The 19,814-nt window shown below is 43.8% G+C and overlaps 1 protein-coding gene across 1 annotated transcript in view; it reads left to right on the top strand.

Moving 5' to 3' along the window:
• The window catches only part of LOC142842199 (dnaJ homolog subfamily C member 3), a 32,074-nt gene extending 12,610 nt beyond the window's left edge, over positions 1-19,464 (top strand). The window contains exons 3-12 of the mRNA XM_075959069.1: positions 237-361; positions 2,451-2,525; positions 5,683-5,835; positions 10,619-10,800; positions 11,188-11,307; positions 13,210-13,315; positions 13,602-13,722; positions 16,654-16,786; positions 18,009-18,157; positions 19,289-19,464. Coding sequence (XP_075815184.1) covers positions 237-361; positions 2,451-2,525; positions 5,683-5,835; positions 10,619-10,800; positions 11,188-11,307; positions 13,210-13,315; positions 13,602-13,722; positions 16,654-16,786; positions 18,009-18,157; positions 19,289-19,446 — 1,322 coding nt within the window. The 3' untranslated portion in view covers positions 19,447-19,464. The remainder of the gene's footprint in view (positions 1-236; positions 362-2,450; positions 2,526-5,682; positions 5,836-10,618; positions 10,801-11,187; positions 11,308-13,209; positions 13,316-13,601; positions 13,723-16,653; positions 16,787-18,008; positions 18,158-19,288) is intronic.
• The last annotated feature ends 350 nt before the right edge of the window (positions 19,465-19,814 follow it).

The following is a 19,814-nucleotide window of genomic DNA, read 5'->3' as shown; positions in this document are numbered from 1 at the left end:
TCTGAGTTTTAATGCCATTCTTGTATTTATTATTGTCTTCACAGAGAAGCTGTGTAGCCCTGGCTTGACTTGAATTTGCTGTATTGACAAGCCTGTCCTTAGACTCGCCTGCCCCTGCCTTCCAAGTGCCGAGATTGAAATTGTCCACTGCCATATCTGTTGCCATATTTAATAAGATTGTAAGCTGTGATCTTCTCAGGTGGATTACAGAAAGCTAACACTACTTTAATTTTCAGATGGTGACCCTGATAACTATATAGCATACTATCGGAGAGCTACTGTCTTCTTAGCGATGGGAAAATCCAAAGCAGCACTGCCTGACTTAACTAAAGTGATTGAACTGAAGATGGATTTCACTGCAGTAAGTGCACCTGAACTTGTTAAGGGAAACGGGAAGAGGTCATCTGTCTCCTGCAGGGAGTATTGGCACCATAGGCATTGCGAGAGCATTCCAGAGCTGTCGTGTGGAGAGGAAAATGAGATCAAACTTCCTACACTTGTTCCTCATAGTGGCACACAACTGTTGTTCCAGACGGGGAGATGAAGGCAAGAGAACCCCTGGAGGTCTGCTTGAGTACTATAGCAGTAACAGCAAAGTTCTCCGAATTAACAGTCTGTATGGAGGCTGGTGTGCTTGCTGCTTAGCCCAGCCTATGGTAGGCAGAGGCCATGGGAGACAGAGGCAAGTGTATGTCTGAGTTCAGGGATAGTTCCAGGACAGTCAGGGCTAGGTAGAGGGTGGTCCTGTCTCAAGAAAAGCAGAAGAGGAGTGTATGGAGAGCGGCAGGGTATACTAGGTGATTTGTTTCCTTCAGAAGCCTGACGGTATCAGCTCTGTTTGGAGGCGGAATGTAGGGACGCGTGAGAGACCCGGTGCTGAAATGACGTTTACGCGTGAGGGGGAGCATGAGGAGGGGGTCCATTTAAGGGGTGTTTTTGTGGATCCCAAGCATGTTAGTATGGTTCTCCCCAGAGTCAGTGCATAAGCTGCAGAGTTAGAGAAGCTTACTGTAAAGTCTGCTCTCCTGACGTCAGGTACGTCATTTTCGGGCTGTCATAGGCTGTACGGGCATTCCTTTAGTTTGATCAATGCCACAACACAGCTAAGATAAACAAGAGAGATTGGTTTTAACTCGTGGTTTCAGAACCTTCAGGATGCAGTGCACGCTCCTTGATTGGGGGCCTGTGATGAACGGGGCCGCCACAGCAGTGGAGCACATGGAAGAGGAAGTCACTTAGTTCATGGCAAACAGGAAGCAGAGGAGAATACACTTTAGCCAGGATAGGCTATGGCCCCCAACCCAAGGATGCACCCCCTGGACCCTGCTTCTTTTAGGTAGGCCCCACTTCCTAAAGTGACAACCCCTGCTGAGGATCACACAGTTAACACGTGAACTATTTCACTATGAGACTCTCATCAGTGGAATACATATGTGGGCTGTGCATATTAATTAATCAATCAATTTTGTCACCATTATTTATAATTTTCCATATTCCTAAAAGGATTTGAGCTGACTATGTAGTACGTGTTTGATGTGAAATATTGCTGTATTATTACTTTAAGGTGGGATTTCCAGCTGTCATATTTTTGTTGACTTCATGACTTGACAGTGGAGCACAGCCTCTCACAAGGCTGTGGAACCCACTTTCTTAGCATTGTGGTTAGTTATCAGCTGGCCAAAATGGCCTTAGTTGTCCTTTTTGTGTGTCGATGTAGCTAATAGAGGAATAGGGAAATTTTATGTTCTGTAAAAGTAACATATAACTTTGGGTTGTCTGTGTGGTTATATCGTCCTCAGAGAGGTGTGAGTTGAAGAGCTAGGACCATATGTATTGGAAGAGGACAATCAGACATGAAGGAGGGAGACTATTCTGTTTATAGTAAATATTTACGTTGAAGGGCTAATGAAAGAGCTTTGACAGTCCCACTGCAACTTTCAGTGGAGAGAGTTAGTATGATGTCAAAAAGTATTTTTTAAAATTAATATACAGGGCCTGGAATGTTGCTTGAAGGTACAACCCTGTACCATTCATCTTTAGGGTCCCTGTGTCTGTACCCAGCATCATTTCAAAATACGGATATAATTCATGTTGAAGAGTTGAGTAGTTCTTAGTTTTTAGCTGCTACAGTCAGTACCATTGTCTAGTTCCAGGACATCCTTATCATTCTCAAAAGAAACCTTATATCTTAAACAAGCAAAAGAGCCCCCCCTCCTGAAAAAACCCTTCGCTTATGATTTCTTTGGGTTGAACAAAACATATTTTTAGAGGAAAAATATTTTAATAAAAATCGTACACATTCTGAAGCTATAGGAATTAGTCTCTGTGCTGAGTCAAACAAACACTGAAGAAATGAATATTAGTAACTTGATTACAACTTGTAGTTTTGTCCTTTCTATTTAAAGCAAATTTAGACATCCATAGTGCTCACACAGTCCTTCTTCCCCTAGGCGAGGTTACAGAGAGGCCACTTACTGCTCAAACAAGGAAAGCTCGATGAAGCGGAAGAGGATTTTAAGAAAGTGGTAAGTGCCTGGCCCAAAGGGGTTACTGGGCGACGTGCAGAATTGATTTTCCTTTGTAATAAGCTACTTTATATTAGTTTTATAGCTAACACACACACACACACACACACACACACACACACACACAGGAATCATAGTTTTTTGGTTTTTTTTTTGAGACAAGGTATCGCTGTGGCTTTGGTGCCTGTCCCAGAACTAGCTCTTTTAGACCAGGCTGGCCTCGAACTCACAGAGATCTGCCTGCTTCTGCCTCCTGAGTGCTGGGATTAGAGGCGTGCACCACCACCGCCCGACCCATAGTTCTTAAATAAATATTTAATAGCTGGCATCAAAGAATCATATTAACACTGTATGGAGATATTTTATTTGTGTTTTAGCAAACAAAGCTTGCCTGAAGATCAGAGTGCAGAGCTAAGCCACTAGAGGCCAGGGAGTGGTGGCACACACCTTTAAACCCAGGACTCAAGGCCACCCTGGGCTATATGAGATTGAATCTGTCTAAGAGAAAAAGAGCTCACACATCAGTGGTCCCAGTACTTGGGACCCCATGTCTTTAATCCTAGCACTGGGGAGATGGAGACAGGAGGGATATGGCTGGGCGGAGAGAGGAATAGAAGTAGTAGGAGGAGGCAAGAGCTCAGTGCACTCTGAGGTTTGCTGGAGGCACAATGCAGTCTAGGTAGTGTGAGGACAGGATTGCCCCTTTGGTCTGAGCATTGGCAGAGGTATAAGATCTCTCTAGTGGCTTACTGCTCTGCTTCTCTGATCTTCAGCTTTAACCCCCATATCTGACTCTGGGTTTTGATTAATTAAGACCAACTAGGATTCGTGCTACAACAGTCGGAAGATAAAATGCATGCAATTGCTACATAAGTCCTGATTCAGATATAGGCTGCTTACTTTAACTGCATGAGAATCTAGACATGTCCTCTGAAACATGCTCCTGGGTTATACGTGTATATGAGATAGGCATACAAGCAAATACCTGCTAACAGTGACTCAGGGATTGATTTTCAAGCAGTTCATTTTACCATTTATTCAAGAGAAAGGCAGATTGTATACTAATGTGTGGCATGTGCTTGTTTCTTTTTACATCAAGAATGAACTCTTGGGGCTGAGGAGATGTTCAAATGGGTGAAGAGCTTGGTCAAGTACGAGGACCTGGCACCACAGTAAAAGCTGGCCTTGACATTGTGCACTGTACTCTCAGTGCTGGGGGAGTGGAAAGAGGCTGATCTTAGGATCTTCTGGGCAGCCAGTCTCCGCAGTGTGTAATCTCTAGTTCCATCCAATTTTTCTGCAAATAACATGGCCTCCTTCCTTGTGATTGAGTAATACTCCATTGGTTTATAATGGTGTGAATATATGCCATGTGTTTTTTAACTGTTCATCTTTTGTGTGACTATCTGGGCATGTCACAGCAGACATGGGCATGCAGGTATCTGTGTGTGTTGACCTCTTGTCCTTCAAATACTACTCAGATACTATAGCAGGATCATATTTAGGTCATTTTTAGCCTTTGGGAGACCTTCGAACCGTTTTCCACAGTGGCTGTACTAATTGCCTTCTTACCAACAGTATATAAAGAAAACCTGCATTTTGATTGTGGTAGAAATTAGATATTTGGTAAATAACAGTCAATTGCAATTTAATTTTAAAATCAAGTATAAATCTTTGGTAATTTATTTAATAAACTCCATTAGTAGTGACTGAATACATACATACCAGTTGGGAAGGATTCAGACTTAGGGAAATGGTAATGAACGTAACAGTGGGGCCATCCCAGGGCTAAGCTAGTAGTAGTAGATGTGCAAGTTGATTCTGTGCCTGTTGTGAATAGCACTGCCCTGGACATTACAGTGTAGGTAACTTTACAAAGTGACGATTTCATTTCCTTACAGTCCAGGGAGAAGATTACTAGGTCATATAGTAGTTGTATTTTTAACTGTTTTCAAAACCTACATACTGTTTCCTAAAATTACATTTCTGCCTGTAGGGTTCCTTTTCTGTGTACAACAGACACCCCACTTTCTGCTTGCTGTGTTAACTGAGTTTTCTCTCTCTGCTTGCGATGTCTTCATTTTCAAGTACTTTTTTTTTGCCTGTTTACTTATGGGTGTTCTTGCTTTTAAGTTCTGTAAGTTAGTGATATAACTTGGGTATTATCTGATAATATGGTTTATAATTTCTCCCCAGCATGTCCGTCACCTTTTATTTTGTGTGTGCATAACCTAAAAATTCAGACTATGCAAATAAACATGTGGGACTCCACTAAATTATAATCTTATTATGGGTCAAATTTAGATACTTTAATTGCTGTAACTGACTTTAATAGAAAATATCCACATTTTAAAGTTGGCTGATGTATAATTCAAGGAGAAGCAGATTTTTCCTGAAAGTATGTATTGTATTTTGTACCCTGTCCTCATTGTGTATATTCAGTTTCCAAAGCTGGGACTGAACCTAGGATGGCACATTTGAAGGACGGAATTCCATCCCTGGCTACACGCAGCTCCCTCCCTGTGATTTCATGTTTCTGTCAGCGTAGTCACAAAGGTTAGGAGTAGGGTTCAGGGTGGAGCACATGCTTAGCGCAAGTGAAGCCCTGGGTCCAGTCACCAGCGCTGAGAAGGAACTCGACTTTTAATAATGTCTGCCGACAGTCACGTTTGGGAATGCTTGCCATGCCCAGGTTTGTGTGGCTGTCGTGTTGTCAGAGAAAATGCACACAGCATGTAGAAAAGCATTGAATTCAGGATTTGGGGAAGTAACTTGCTCTTTTAGGCTCTATTGTAACGTAACCATGAAAGGCTGAGGAGATGACTCTGGGCCTGACCACGCTCAGCCTCGGGGCCAGATGCTGGAGGAAAGCATGGACTCCTTCAGCATTTGTACTGTGCCATGCAGGCCCAGCACAAACATAGTACACGGTAATGTTCAGAACAGTATGGAGATATTCATGGCTTTGTCACTGAGGAATGGCGAAACTTCTCTTCATGCTATCCCTGTTTGTTGCCTGCTGCTGTGTAATGAACAACCCAAATCTGTATTTTGTTAGTCAGAACTGTGGGGGCGGTGGGACTGGCTCTCCTGGGCGGTGTTTAGAATGTTCAGATCTGGATTTAAGAGAGGAAAACTTTATTTGTTTTGCTTGTAGCTCAAATCTAGCCCCAGTGAAAATGAAGAGAAAGAAGCCCAGTCTCAGCTCGTAAAATCCGATGAGATGCAGCGCTTACGCTCGCAAGCGCTTGCGGCTTTCGAGAGCGCCGACTACTCCGCTGCTATAACCTTCCTTGATAAGATCCTGGAGGTGAGTCTCGGCTCCAGAGTGGGAGCCCGGGAGCCCGGCACTGCTCTTAGAGTTAGGCGTACTGGAGAAACTCCGTGTTTATAAGCTGCCCAAACCAGGCTAGGACACAGGCTGGTCCTTGGGCTGGTCGTGGAGATTTGCAGTTGAAGGTACTTAGTACATGTTGGTGTGCTGTGAAGTGAGACTACATTCTTGTTGTTTTTTTTTAACAGAGTCTTATATGTAGCTCTAGCTGACCTGGAACTCTCTATGTACACCAGGCTGGTCTTGAACTCACTGAGATCTGCCTTACTCTGCCTGCCAAGTGCTGAGATTAAAGTTGTGCACCACTATCCCTGGGTGAGAATTATGTATTTTCACCCACTGTTTGCCTTTGCCCCCCCCCCCTTTAATTTTGGAGCGCACCATGTTAGACAATGGGTAAAAGATGAATTACTTAAAGAGAAAGGAAAGATGGTCTTTGAAAGAAAGAGAAACACTTAAAGTGAGAAGTTTCTAGAAGAGAAAGCAGAGAAAGTGCTAGGATACAGAGGGTTCTAATAGGAAGCATTAGGTTAGGATCTCCTTGCCCCAGGAGGATTTAATGTCAGGTGATTTCAGAAGAAAGTCTAAATGGAAGTAATCAACATAATTACCATTCTTACAGTTTAATATTGGCAATAAATATGTGATTTATGGAAAATAGGCATTCACTTGATAATTTAAAAATTATGAGTGTGTGTGTATGGTGATGTGTGTGTGCTGTGATGGTGTGTGTGTGTGATGGTGTGTGTGTGTGTGATGGTGTGTGTGTGCTGTGATGGTGTGTGTGTGTGCTGTGATGGTGTGTGTGTGTGCTGTGATGGTGTGTGTGTGTGCTGTGATGGTGTGTGTGTGTGTGTGATGGTGTGTGTGTGATGGTGTGTGTGTGCTGTGATGGTATGTGTGTGTGTGTAATGGTGTGTGTGTGTGATGGTGTGTGTGTGCTGTGATGGTGTGTGTGTGCTGTGATGGTGTGTGTGTGTGCTGTGATGGTGTGTGTGTGTGCTGTGATGGTGTGTGTGTGTGTGTGATGGTGTGTGTGTGCTGTGATGGTGTGTGTGTGTGCTGTGATGGTGTGTGTGTGATGGTGTGTGTGTGTGTGATGGTGTGTGTGTGTGTGATGGTGTGTGTGTGTGATGGTGTGTGTGTGTGTGATGGTGTGTGTGTGTGTGATGGTGTGTGTGTGTGATGGTGTGTGTGTGCTGTGATGGTGTGTGTGTGTGCTGTGATGGTGTGTGTGTGATGGTGTGTGTGTGTGTGATGGTGTGTGTGTGTGTGATGGTGTGTGTGTGTGATGGTGTGTGTGTGTGTGATGGTGTGTGTGTGTGTGATGGTGTGTGTGTGTGTGATGGTGTGTGTGTGTGTGATGGTGTGTGTGTGTGTGATGGTGTGTGTGTGTGTGATGGTGTGTGTGTGTGATGGTGTGTGTGTGATGGTGTGTGTGTGTGATGGTGTGTGTGTGATGGTGTGTGTGTGTGATGGTGTGTGTGTGTGTGATGGTGTGTGTGTGTGTGATGGTGTGTGTGTGTGATGGTGTGTGTGTGATGGTGTGTGTGTGTGATGGTGTGTGTGTGTGTGATGGTGTGTGTGTGTGATGGTGTGTGTGTGTGATGGTGTGTGTGTGATGGTGTGTGTGTGTGTGATGGTGTGTGTGTGTGATGGTGTGTGTGTGTGATGGTGTGTGTGTGATGGTGTGTGTGTGTGATGGTGTGTGTGTGTGTGATGGTGTGTGTGTGTGATGGTGTGTGTGTGTGATGGTGTGTGTGTGTGATGGTGTGTGTGTGTGATGGTGTGTGTGTGATGGTGTGTGTGTGTGATGGTGTGTGTGTGTGTGATGGTGTGTGTGTGTGTGATGGTGTGTGTGTGTGATGGTGTGTGTGTGATGGTGTGTGTGTGATGGTGTGTGTGTGTGATGGTGTGTGTGTGTGATGGTGTGTGTGTGTGTGATGGTGTGTGTGTGTGATGGTGGTGTGTGTGTGATGGTGTGTGTGTGTGATGGTGTGTGTGTGTGATGGTGTGTGTGTGTGTGATGGTGTGGTGTGTGTGGTGTGTGGTGTGTGGTGTGTGTGGTGTGGTGTGTGTGTGTGGTGTGTGTGTGTGATGGTGTGTGTGTGTGTGATGGTGTGTGTGTGTGTGGTGGGTGTGGTGTGTGTGTGTGTGATGGTGTGTGTGTGTGATGGTGTGTGTGTGTGTGATGGTGTGTGTGTGTGTGATGGTGTGTGTGTGTGTGATGGTGTGTGTGTGTGTGATGGTGTGTGTGTGTGTGATGGTGTGTGTGTGTGATGGTGTGTGTGTGTGTGATGGTGTGTGTGTGTGTGATGGTGTGTGTGTGATGGTGTGTGTGTGATGGTGTGTGTGTGATGGTGTGTGTGTGTGATGGTGTGTGTGTGTGTGATGGTGTGTGTGTGCTGTGATGGTGTGTGTGTGTGCTGTGATGGTGTGTGTGTGTGATGGTGTGTGTGTGCTGTGATGGTGTGTGTGTGTGCTGTGATGGTGTGTGTGTGTGCTGTGATGGTGTGTGTGTGATGGTGTGTGTGTGTGTGATGGTGTGTGTGTGTGATGGTGTGTGTGTGTGATGGTGTGTGTGTGATGGTGCGTGTGTGTGATGGTGTGTGTGTGTGATGGTGTGTGTGTGTGTGATGGTGTGTGTGTGATGGTGTGTGTGTGTGTGATGGTGTGTGTGTGTGATGGTGTGTGTGTGTGATGGTGTGTGTGTGTGTGATTGTGTGTGTGTGTGATGGTGTGTGTGTGTGTGATTGTGTGTGTGTGTGATGGTGTGTGTGTGATGGTGTGTGTGTGTGTGATGGTGTGTGTGTGTGATGGTGTGTGTGTGCTGTGATGGTGTGTGTGTGTGCTGTGATGGTGTGTGTGTGTGCTGTGATGGTGTGTGTGTGTGCTGTGATGGTATGTGTGTGTGTGTGATGGTGTGTGTGTGTGATTGTGTGTGTGTGTGTGATGGTGTGTGTGTGTGATGGTGTGTGTGTGTGCTGTGATGGTGTGTGTGTGTGCTGTGATGGTGTGTGTGTGATTGTGCGTGTGTGCTGTGATGGTGTGTGTGCTGTGATGGTGTGTGTGTGTGTGTGATTGTGTGTGTGTGTGATGGTGTGTGTGTGTGATGGTGTGTGTGTGTGATGGTGTGTGTGTGATGGTGTGTGTGTGATGGTGTGTGTGTGTGCTGTGATGGTGTGTGTGTGTGCTGTGATGGTGTGTGTGTGTGTGTGATTGTGTGTGTGTGTGATGGTGTGTGTGTGTGATGGTGTGTGTGTGTGATGGTGTGTGTGTGATGGTGTGTGTGTGATGGTGTGTGTGTGTGCTGTGATGGTGTGTGTGTGTGCTGTGATGGTGTGTGTGTGATTGTGTGTGTGTGCTGTGATGGTGTGTGTGTGTGCTGTGATGGTGTGTGTGTGTGCTGTGATGGTGTGTGTGCTGTGATGGTGTGTGTGTGATTGTGTGTGTGTGCTGTGATGGCGTGTGTGTGAAGGTGTGTGTGTGTGATGGTGTGTGTGTGTGATGCATCTGCAGAGGCCATACACTAATTCTGTGGAGTCAGTGCTTCTCCCTCCTATTTGTGGGTTCTGTGGCTTAGTCACTAGGTTTGTATGCAAACATCTTCACCTACTAAAATATCTTGCTGGCTCATATTTGATAATTATATACAGGAAATCATGTAATCTTGCTGTACTAAATTATTTTATTGATACTTTATTAAGGGAACAAAAAACTAATTTTTACTTTCTTACTGCTAGAACTGCCCATTTGGGCCTAGCTCGTTAGTATTATATATATATATATAAAATATACATACATACATACATACATACATACATACATACATACATATGTGTGTGTATATATATAAAACATTATTGACACAGTGTTAGAGACTCCGAGAAAAACAAAACAGGCCCTCTTTGTGAACTTGGGGTATCTGTTTAGAAGAATCTATTACTGTGTTTAATGAGTGTGATAGACTTCCTAAAATAGGAATGGTGAAGTCTTCCATGTTATTTTTTTAAAATGAGGATTTAATATCAAGGAAGCAAGGATGTAGTATTTTACAGTGCAGTATGTATTTTGCTAGTTGGGAACTAAGGTTTCAGGTTCAGTTGGTGAGCCTTTGCACAGCATTCATTCACACAGCCTTGTATTTGACACCTTGTACGGCAGTAACACCCGAAATCGCTACACTCAGGAAGTAGGGCAGGAGGAGGATCAAGAGTTCGAAGCCATCCTGAGCTAATAGGGTGTTGAAGACCAGCTTAGTATACACGATATCCTGTCTCAAAAAACAAAATCAAGCAAGAATTACGAAAAAGAACCTCGGCTTTCTTTTCTTATAGAAATTATAATTGTTGCATAAACATCTGAATATTCTCATCAAATGTGTCAGTGGGAATAACCCTCTACTAGTAAATGCCATGGTTTTGTTGTTTCAGTTTTTGAGAAAGGGTTTCATTGTGCATTTCGAGCTTGGCCGGAACTCAGTGTGCGAGCGCTATGTTTTTGTGTATTCAGAGTTTAAAAATTCTATAATCTGGGGAAGAAAAACTCGCTTTTGTGTATTTTCTCCTCCCTCAGGAGGTTATCACCTGCTGTTTTCCACTTTTAATTATAGCAGGGTTTTAAACACCATTTATAAAACACCGACTTTAATCACATTAACTGAGGTGTTTGTTTGTGAATGTGTGGATGGAATGTGTGGGATGCAAGAATCGAGCACACACTTTATGTTTCTTAAAGTCTAGTTCTTTTGTTTCTCAAGGTTTGTGTTTGGGATGCAGAATTACGCGAACTTCGAGCTGAATGTTTTATAAAGGAAGGAGAACCTAGGAAAGCCATCAGTGACTTAAAGGCTGCTTCAAAACTGAAGCATGACAACACGGAGGCGTTCTACAAAATCAGCACGCTCTACTATCACCTCGGGGACCACGAGCTCTCCCTCAGGTCAGCCCCTGCGACAGCCACATCTAGTTTTTTGACAGTTTCATATTATGTTAATACAAATACTAAGGACTTTTTAAAATATCTATACCCATTTAAATAAACTATGTTATCACTAATGTATTATATAAATTCTACAGCTTATTTTCAAGAATTAGTCTTACGAAAGTGACATTGCTGTTTTACTTACCGAAACAGAGTGTTTAATGTGTAGCTTCATGCCATTTGAATTGTTGTTTTTATGATATGATGTCATATGTAAATGTGTATAGTAAAAGTCAGCATGTTTTCATTATTACAAAAATACGTTAATGTTGATTACTTAATGCAGAAAAGTATTTAAGGATTATTTTGACTTGGAGTATTTCTTTTTTTAAACTATGTGAGCAGCGAAGTCCGTGAGTGTCTGAAACTTGACCAGGATCATAAAAGGTGCTTTGCACACTATAAGCAAGTGAAGAAACTGAATAAGCTGATCGAGTCAGCTGAAGAACTGATAAAAGACGGCAGGTAAGAGCCTGACATGTCGGACAGACACCGTGGAAGCGACTGCACGGTACCCCACTAGCAGCTCAGTGCTATTTCGGGTGTTTCCTATTTTGTGTGCCAGGTACTGGGCTATGTACTGAGAGCACAGAAATGTGACTACAGCTTTTAGTAGTATAAACCTTTTATAAAAGGTTATAGCTTAATGTGGGAGGTCAATTGTGGTGATATGAAAAAGGAAATAAAATACAAATTAAACAAAAAAAACTAAAGCTTGTCTGAAGATTGAAGTGCAGAGCTAAGCCACTAAAGGCCAGGCAGTGGTAGCACACACCCTTAATCCCAACACTAAAGAGACAAAGGCAGACAGATCCCTGTTAGTTCAAGGTCACCCTGGACTACACAAAATTGATCCAGTCTAAAAGAGAAACAGAGCTCACACAGAGGTGATTTCAGCATTTGGGATCCCACGCCTTTAATCTCAGCAGTAGGGAAGGTGGAGACAGGAGTAATATGGCTGAGTGGAGAGGAATATCAGGTGGGAGGAGACAGGAGCTCAGTGCAGTCTGAGGACGGGAACCCCTTTGGTCAGAGCATTGCTTCTCTGATCTTCAGGCAAGCTTTGTTAGATCATGATCAAATATCACCACAGTCGATATGAAGTGCTGGGGTATAGAGGTGTTAGCAGAGCTTCGGAGTGGACAGAGCAAAGAGGAGCCCTTAATCCAGTCTATAGCAGCGAACGCCAGGAGCAAAAGGGGAGCTCTTGGGGAGGTGGTAGGTATTTACATTCTCATCTTAAAACAGGAGTTGTCTGTGTGGATATTGGGGTGTAGGGGTTTGGTAGGCTGGGGCAGGAGAGTTGAAGTGTCTCCAGACAGTACTGCTTACTGTGAGATAGAGTCTCTGTTCCCTACTCCTTGTAGCTCTCATGACACGAGCCTCCTGTGCTGTCCCTTACACCACACTGCCTTTCTGTCCGTAGCCTTCCCTAGATCCCAACAACCACGAATATATTCTTTGTTTCTATGGTGTTGTCATTTCAAGAGTATTGAAGAAATGCAAACACAAAATGGAAACTTTTGAGATTAGCCTTTTCCCCTTTAGCAGAGTTCTCTGGGTTTTATCCAGCTTGTTGTTTCAATCTTTCCTATTTATTGGTTAATATTTCCACGGTATTACTCTCCACACTATTTATCCAGCCACCACCCATTGACGCTCACCCAATGAATAATGCCACTTCTGTGTGTAAATCCTTAGGGATGGAGCTACAGCTCAGTGGAAGAGTGATTGACGTGCAAGACACTGGCTTTGCTCTCCAGTGCTGTTCCCTATGCCCCCAACACACACACACACACACACCCCTCTTTTGTGAATTTTTCTGGGGAGACATGAAGAGGCATTTGCCGGTGACAGAACACTCGAGTTAGTGAGGTGAGCTGCCACACTTACTGGACTTAGAGGTGCATGAGTGACCTTAGAGCAGCTTCGCCTCTGGTGTCACTTCGGGATGGATGTTGAGTGACCTTAGAGCAGCTTCGCCTCTGGTGTCACTTCGGGATGGATGTTGAGTTCCTCGAAGCTGTGCAGTCCCTCCATTTAACTTTCAACTCTCCACCTCATCCATGCCCTACCACATACTTTAAATAGTTTTATTTATTTGTGCGTGCAGGCAAGCGCATGTCCTGGAGAATAATGAGTGTATGGGCTCTCTCCACCGTGTGAGTCAGTCCTGTTGACCAGCACCCTTGCCTGTCTCTGGGCTTCAGGGGGGGCGGCCTTGGACTCAGGTTAGAGTCATTGTATTTGAGGGCAGGAGTTGTGCTAGTTCGGCTGGATTACTAAGCAGTACACCCTGAAAGGAGGGGTTGATCCTCCAGCTTTGGAAACGGTTTCATTGTTACTCCCGGGTTGCTTATTTCATAGATACACAGATGCAACCAGCAAATATGAATCTGTCATGAAGACAGAGCCCAGTGTTGCTGAGTATACAATCCGCTCCAAAGAAAGGATCTGCCACTGCTTCTCTAAGGTAACGTGTGAACACTTCATTCACATGGATAACAGCCAATTTTAACTTCCTCAAAATTCTTTTTTATTCATTCATGTGTGCTCACGCTCACTGAGCCCATTCACTGTGTGCTCACGCTCACTGAGCCCATTCACTGTGTGCACACACTCACTGAGCCCTCTCTCTGGCCACAGTGTTTATTTTTATTGATTCTTTGATACTGAGGATTGAGCTCAGGAGCCTGTGCATGATAGGCACACGCTTCACTGAGTGCACCCAGCCCATCTTTTCTTACGTTGACTTTTAGGATGAGAAGCCTGTGGAAGCCATTAGAATATGCTCTGAAGTTTTACAGATGGAACCTGACAATGTCAACGCTCTGAAAGACCGAGCAGAGGCTTATTTAATAGAAGAAATGTATGACGAAGGTAAGTCTTAAAGGAACTTGACTTGCAGTATCTAGAGGTTAAATTGTATGAAATCAACACATGTCAGTTGCAATGTATTTTGAACACAGTTATCTGCAAATGGCTAAGAATTTGAAAAACTGATAATTATCTTTCTTACTGGATCATAATAGGTATAGCATCTGAGCAAAGAGTTCATAAACCAGTTTTAGTGTTTCAGTAGTCAGTTCAGTTAGGAGAGACAAACAGCAGAATTGAGAACCATGGTTTCCTGTCATCCAGAGGTAATCATTGTTCAGTTATTTTTCCAGACATGTCTGTACAAATGACGCTCTTAACCATATAAATACACAGTATGCACAATACATATATGTCTAACATGATCCTGTGGCCTCCCAACTTCAGACATTAGAATAGCTGCTTACCTTACTTGAGGCCGCACTGAGAGCTTGCTGATAGATGATGTGAGGACCTTGAAAAGGCCGTGCTGGCGCACACACTCGTGTGTTTATTGAAAGATGGAATTCATTACATGCATTGTTTTGTTTATCACATATTTGGTAGGACTTTATGAACATTTAAACAGGGATTTTTTGCTAATTTTTTATTTGATGACTTCACATGGGTTTTAGCTAGAATCATCCCTCAGTTCTCCTCTCTTACCCGCTACTCTATCTAGAAGAACCTTTCTTTCCAAAACATACCCCTCATTTCATATCATTTTAATTTTTATTTTTTAGTGGCACATTAACTTTAAGGTTACTTATATGAGCATGTGGATATGTATGGGTGGGTGTGTGGCCACAGACCTGAAAACACAGGATTCTCCTCCCGAAGCCATTAACTGTCGGTTGCTCCTCAGCTAGGGGGAGGGGAGGGGCTTGCGAGCCTTGCCCTCATCCATGTTGCAGTGTTGACTGGCTTGATTTTGTGCAGGCCACCATGCAGCAGACAGCGTGTATAGCGCTCCTCCCCGGCCGCTGGCTCCTGCAGTCCTTCCTCTATTTCTTACGTCTGCAGGCCTTGGCAATGGGTGGTGGTAAACGTGCGACTCAAGGCTGTCATTCCTTTTCAATTTTAATTAGTTAAGAATCTTTTAGAAGCATCTCTGACCAAGGTTAGCAGCATCATTAATTTACAAATATAAACAATTTCAGAAGACAGTTCAACAACATATCTATTTAGCAAAGCAATCTTTTGTATGCTATCTAGGAGGAGACTATATGTTCCTTTATGGATCACCTTGGCATTCTTTGCTAGAGTCTACAACTTCCCTAGCTGTGGGCTTTTGACCAGGTTTATAGTCCCAGGCATGAATTCGCTCCCGTGGACCCATCAGAGAGTGATTGTTATCCTCCGTAATATTCATACCACTATTGTACTGGTGAGCACATTTGCCTGGCTGGTCAGTATTGTAGCATGTGGAGTCCAGTGTTGGCTAAGACAACTATTACAGGGAAGGGCCAGTTCAGGAACCCTCTTAGCTTGTGGATTGCTGAGAATTTCCCTAGCACCTGGTTTCTCCTTAACCCCATAATGGCTCCTTCTGTCAAATACCTCTTTCACTGCTCCCCCTCGTTGTCCCTCCCCGAACTCGGCCATCTCGAGCCCTCATGTTTCCATCCTCCATCCCATCCTCTCTTTGTTATTTTTTTTGTTAAGAACCTACTTATTTTTTTTCCCTAGAAATGTGTCAAAAATTTTTATCTTTACATTTCTATGATGTTCATTTTTTAATTTTTGTCATTGTGCTGGGAAGAGGGCAAAGAGACTGGATTATGTCTCGTCTTGACCAGTTGTTAGCACTGCTCCTTAAGAAAGTCAGAGGGTGGAGAGGGATCGCAGCTCAGTGGTTAGAGCAGCGTCTAGCATGCAGCCTCCGGGTTCAGCCCCACCCGCCACATCCATACACACCAGAAAAAAAATGTGGTTTGGATGAGGTTTTGTTTAGATTGAGGTTAGAAAATTAATTGCTAATAGTACATTTAGAACCATATTATTTCTGTCTTTTAGTTTCATAGCTGTTGATTTATGGCTGTGAGGTAGACTTGTTTACTTTTTTTACATGATTACCTCTGAGTGTGAAATCTGAGGAAACTTAACAAAAATTACTTAGCTACTATATGTTTGTGGGAAATCAGTTACTTCTTGTAAGTTATATGAATATAGGAAACAATAATTCTATACTTCTTATAGTAAGAAAAACATTCATACTATAATGCTTAGTATGATCTAAAAGACTTGCCGTTTGGGGACGGTGAGATGGCTCAGTGAGTGGGTAAAGGTGCCAGCTGCCACACCTGACAACTGGACTCACTCCAGATTGGTAGACTATATTGCAGGATACTTTTAAGAATATGAGTCCTTTTTCCTATAAATTGACACAAGTCAAGTTTATTCTACAGCTGAGCCTCATCAGAGCCCCAGTACCCAGGGCTGTCACTGAAGGCCCTCGTAAGCCTCTTACCAAGGAATGTTCCTGAAACCCAGCGTGAATAATTTTCATCTCCAGGACTTTGAAAGGATGAACCCCACACTGATCTTGACCCAGATGTTCTGTAATAGAGCCTGTGTTGTAGATTAGGGCTCTGTGTATTTGGTTTTGATGGATCGCTTCATCACAGTGCGGCACTGAGTGATGGGTCTTCCTAACTGTCAAACATAGAAGTTGGTGCTCTTTCCCAGTGTTCTGTTTTCTTTGTGGCTTCAAGATTGCGTTGTAGGTGTGGGGAGATAATATGAGAGGGTGGGTAACTAAGCCAGCCACAGTGAGTTCTGCTAAATGGGAGAACTTTAGCCTCAGTTATGAATTAGTTTGAACAAAATTATGAAAAAGGGACCATTTAGGCTCTTGGAAGCAGCAGTGAGTGAAGGTTCTGGCAATGAGGACTGAGCACGAAGCTGGTAGAATCGCCATTTCCCTAACAGCTTTTCCTAAACATATTTTGACAGCCATTCAGGACTATGAAGCTGCTCAGGAACACAACGAAAATGATCAGCAGATCCGGGAAGGTTTAGAGAAAGCTCAGCGGTTACTGAAACAGTCACAGAAGCGTGATTATTACAAAATCTTGGGAGTAAAAAGGTGAATTGTTGAAGTTTGTATTATTTAACCAACTGCTTTACAGCTAATTGTAGCTCCTTTTGTCCTACCCTGGCTCTCTTCCCTTACTCATGGTGTTTCATTTATATATTATTCTAGCAACCTTTGACATCATAAACTGTTTTCAGTATATTACAGGCAAACACACTAATAGATGTTGATGGTGGAAGTCTGTGGTGGAAATAGGTCCTAGGCCTAGACTTTTTGGAAGGATTGAGAAAGTAGAGTTGAATTCATTTTCATTGGGCTAGGAGGAAGGAAAAGAAAGCCCTCCCGTGGGCCTAAAGTTAAAGCTGTAGTGTTATAAGAGCGTTCTCCATGCTGGGAAGATGCTCAGTGCTGAAGAGCAGTTGTCCTAGCAGAGACCCAGGTTCAGCTCTCACCATGCACTTGATGGCTCACAGTTGTCTCTAACTCCAGTCTGACCTCTTCTGGCTTTCTGTCATTACACACATGATGGTCATACATGCAGGCAGACACCCGTACACGTAAAATAACATTAAATCTAAAAGTTTTGTCGAAAAAAGATTCATTTTTCAGACTGTCATCTTTTGTTCCAAAGTTTAAGCTTTGGTCTTACTCATATTAAGTAAACTCGGCCTAAAGGGGTTGACAGAGGTGTGTGTATGCATGTGCGTGCTTTGATTGGCAGAATCTTGCTGCGTAGCCCTGGCTAGCCTGAAGACACTATGTAGACCTAGCCCTTATACTCACAGAGATCTCTCTGCCTCTGCCTCTGCCTCTAGAGTACTGCTGGGATTGAAGGTGTGTACACCACCATCTTGATGTGAGACTATCTTCTTATGCCCAGAAAGAATTAAGCTATGGTGTTGTGGAAATCTAGAAGGGACATCTGTAAAGATCTGTACTATATTCTAAGGTTGTGGCTCAGTGTTGGTGGGTTTGCTGTGTGCACAATAGGTTCAGTTTTCAGTGTTTGTCCCCACCACCCCCTGGGCTCAAAAAGGAAAGAAAGGCAAAATTGACTGTCGAGAACAGTATGTTTGAAATTTTGAGAACAGAGTTGTATGTCATCAGGTGATACTCCCTATATCCCTTACTCACAGAGCTTGCAGTGTGTGTTTGCAGTGCTGTGGTTGAGTGCTCAAGGGGACTACCAACACAGCTCTTCTGAGGTTTTCTTTGAATAAAAGTAGGTTGGGACCTTTCTGATAATTGCTAAATAATTTTCTTCATCCTTCAGAAATGCCAAAAAACAAGAAATCATTAAAGCCTACCGAAAACTAGCACTTCAGTGGCATCCGGATAATTTCCAGAATGAAGAGGAAAAGAAAAAGGCAGAGAAAAAGTTCATTGACATAGCAGCTGCTAAAGAAGTCCTCTCAGACCCAGGTACCTTGTGCTGCAGCGTCTGCTGCTCTTGGAATAGTGCCGTTGGGATGAATGGCTCCTGTTCCTTTCCCGCTCCAAGGGCAGAGGTGAACTGTAGAACAAGGCGGGTGAGCAGGAGGGCTGTGGTTGGCTGTCAGCCCTGCGGCTCCACTGGTGAATGTGGGCTGTGTTCTCCCCACCTGGACAAGTTCTTACCCTTGTTTTTCTCTAGCAGTCATGGGAAAGCACAACACGGAGCACAACACACTAGACCCTGCTAGTCTCTTAGCTCAGTGATGGGTGGTTCTCTGCACAAATTCCCCATGTGTCAGGAGCCTGGGGAGGAAGCCAAGTATGTTGGGCTGGCTTACAAAAAGAGGAGGAGAGTAGATGTCTAGCTAGGCCTGTTGTGCCTTGTGGATGTTAGCAGCCATCTTGCCCTAAGTCACATAAACAGATGTACGGGTTGATATATATGTGAATCTGGTCTGGAAAGTAAGGAGACAGGCTAAGAATTTGTACACACTGCTTTTCATGACTTTTTGTACGTGTGGAGATGGGTGTTCTAATTTGAGCTAGGCAGCTTCAACAAAGAGGAAATCAAGTTATGCCCCCCTGAGCAAATCTTCTCTGTGCATCCATTTATAGTACAGAATTTAAATAGTCCTTTGTCCAAAGTAATTTGTAGTCTACTAAGGGGGACAAGTGCACTTTATTATTGGAAACTCTAGGTACAGTTTACCTGTTCTGTTATCGGATGCAGAATGCTTACACTGCCCCTCAAGGGTAGTATAGCGGTTCGGCCAGAGTTAGGGGTCTTAAGGGATTTGGTGGTGTTAGGGGGGCTTCCCACCCTATCCTTGCCTGGTTCTCATTGTGGTCTTCATGTGTCTGCATTACATTTGGGGAGGAAAATGAGCTTTATGGACTGTTGTTTCACCTGTTGGGCAGAGTAGCTCCTTAGATGCTTTGGAGATGGACTTCATGTAGGAGATGAGGATTGATGTGCTGTTTTGTAAAGAGAACGGCTCTGGGAGTTCCCCTGGCAGTGGTTTTGTTCATGATGGAATGGGAAAGTAGGGGGAGCATCAAAGCCTCATAGCTATACCTTGGGTTAGCACGTGGGTCTTCATCTGCTGCTTTCTTTTGTAGAAATGAGAAAGAAGTTTGATGATGGAGAAGATCCTCTAGATGCGGAGAGTCAACAAGGAGGTGGTGGCAACCCCTTCCACAGGAGCTGGAACTCATGGCAAGGGTTCAATCCCTTCAGCTCAGGCGGACCGTTCAGATTTAAATTCCACTTCAATTAAACCAGCTGTTTTACTGCTCCTCTTCTTTATTATTTTCTTAACATTCAAAACAAAGAAACTTTGGGATTCTAATGGAAACAAAATGAAACAAAACTTTGAGTTTGTCCATGACCAAAGAGTTGTTTCAAGGAAAAGACTGTTCTTACTGTAGACTTGATGGGCCTGCCGAGGTAGGGAGCAAGGAGCCCTGTTTCTGACAAGGCAGCCTGTGCTCATCTTGTGTTGCCTGGGGGACGTGGTGTGGGGCATTTGTCCTGTGGTGCTGTTCAAACAGCATTATATATATATTTAACCTGGAGCAGCCAGATTCTGAACAGCCTTGCATAGTAACCATGAGGAGGAGCTGTAGTCTTCAAGAGAATGGATTG

The sequence above is a fragment of the Microtus pennsylvanicus genome, unplaced genomic scaffold, assembly GCF_037038515.1.
Source record: "Microtus pennsylvanicus isolate mMicPen1 unplaced genomic scaffold, mMicPen1.hap1 Scaffold_256, whole genome shotgun sequence".
NCBI lineage: Eukaryota > Metazoa > Chordata > Mammalia > Rodentia > Cricetidae > Microtus > Microtus pennsylvanicus.
The sequence above is the reverse complement of the archived record's forward strand: the minus strand, read 5'-3'. Positions and strand labels throughout refer to the sequence as shown.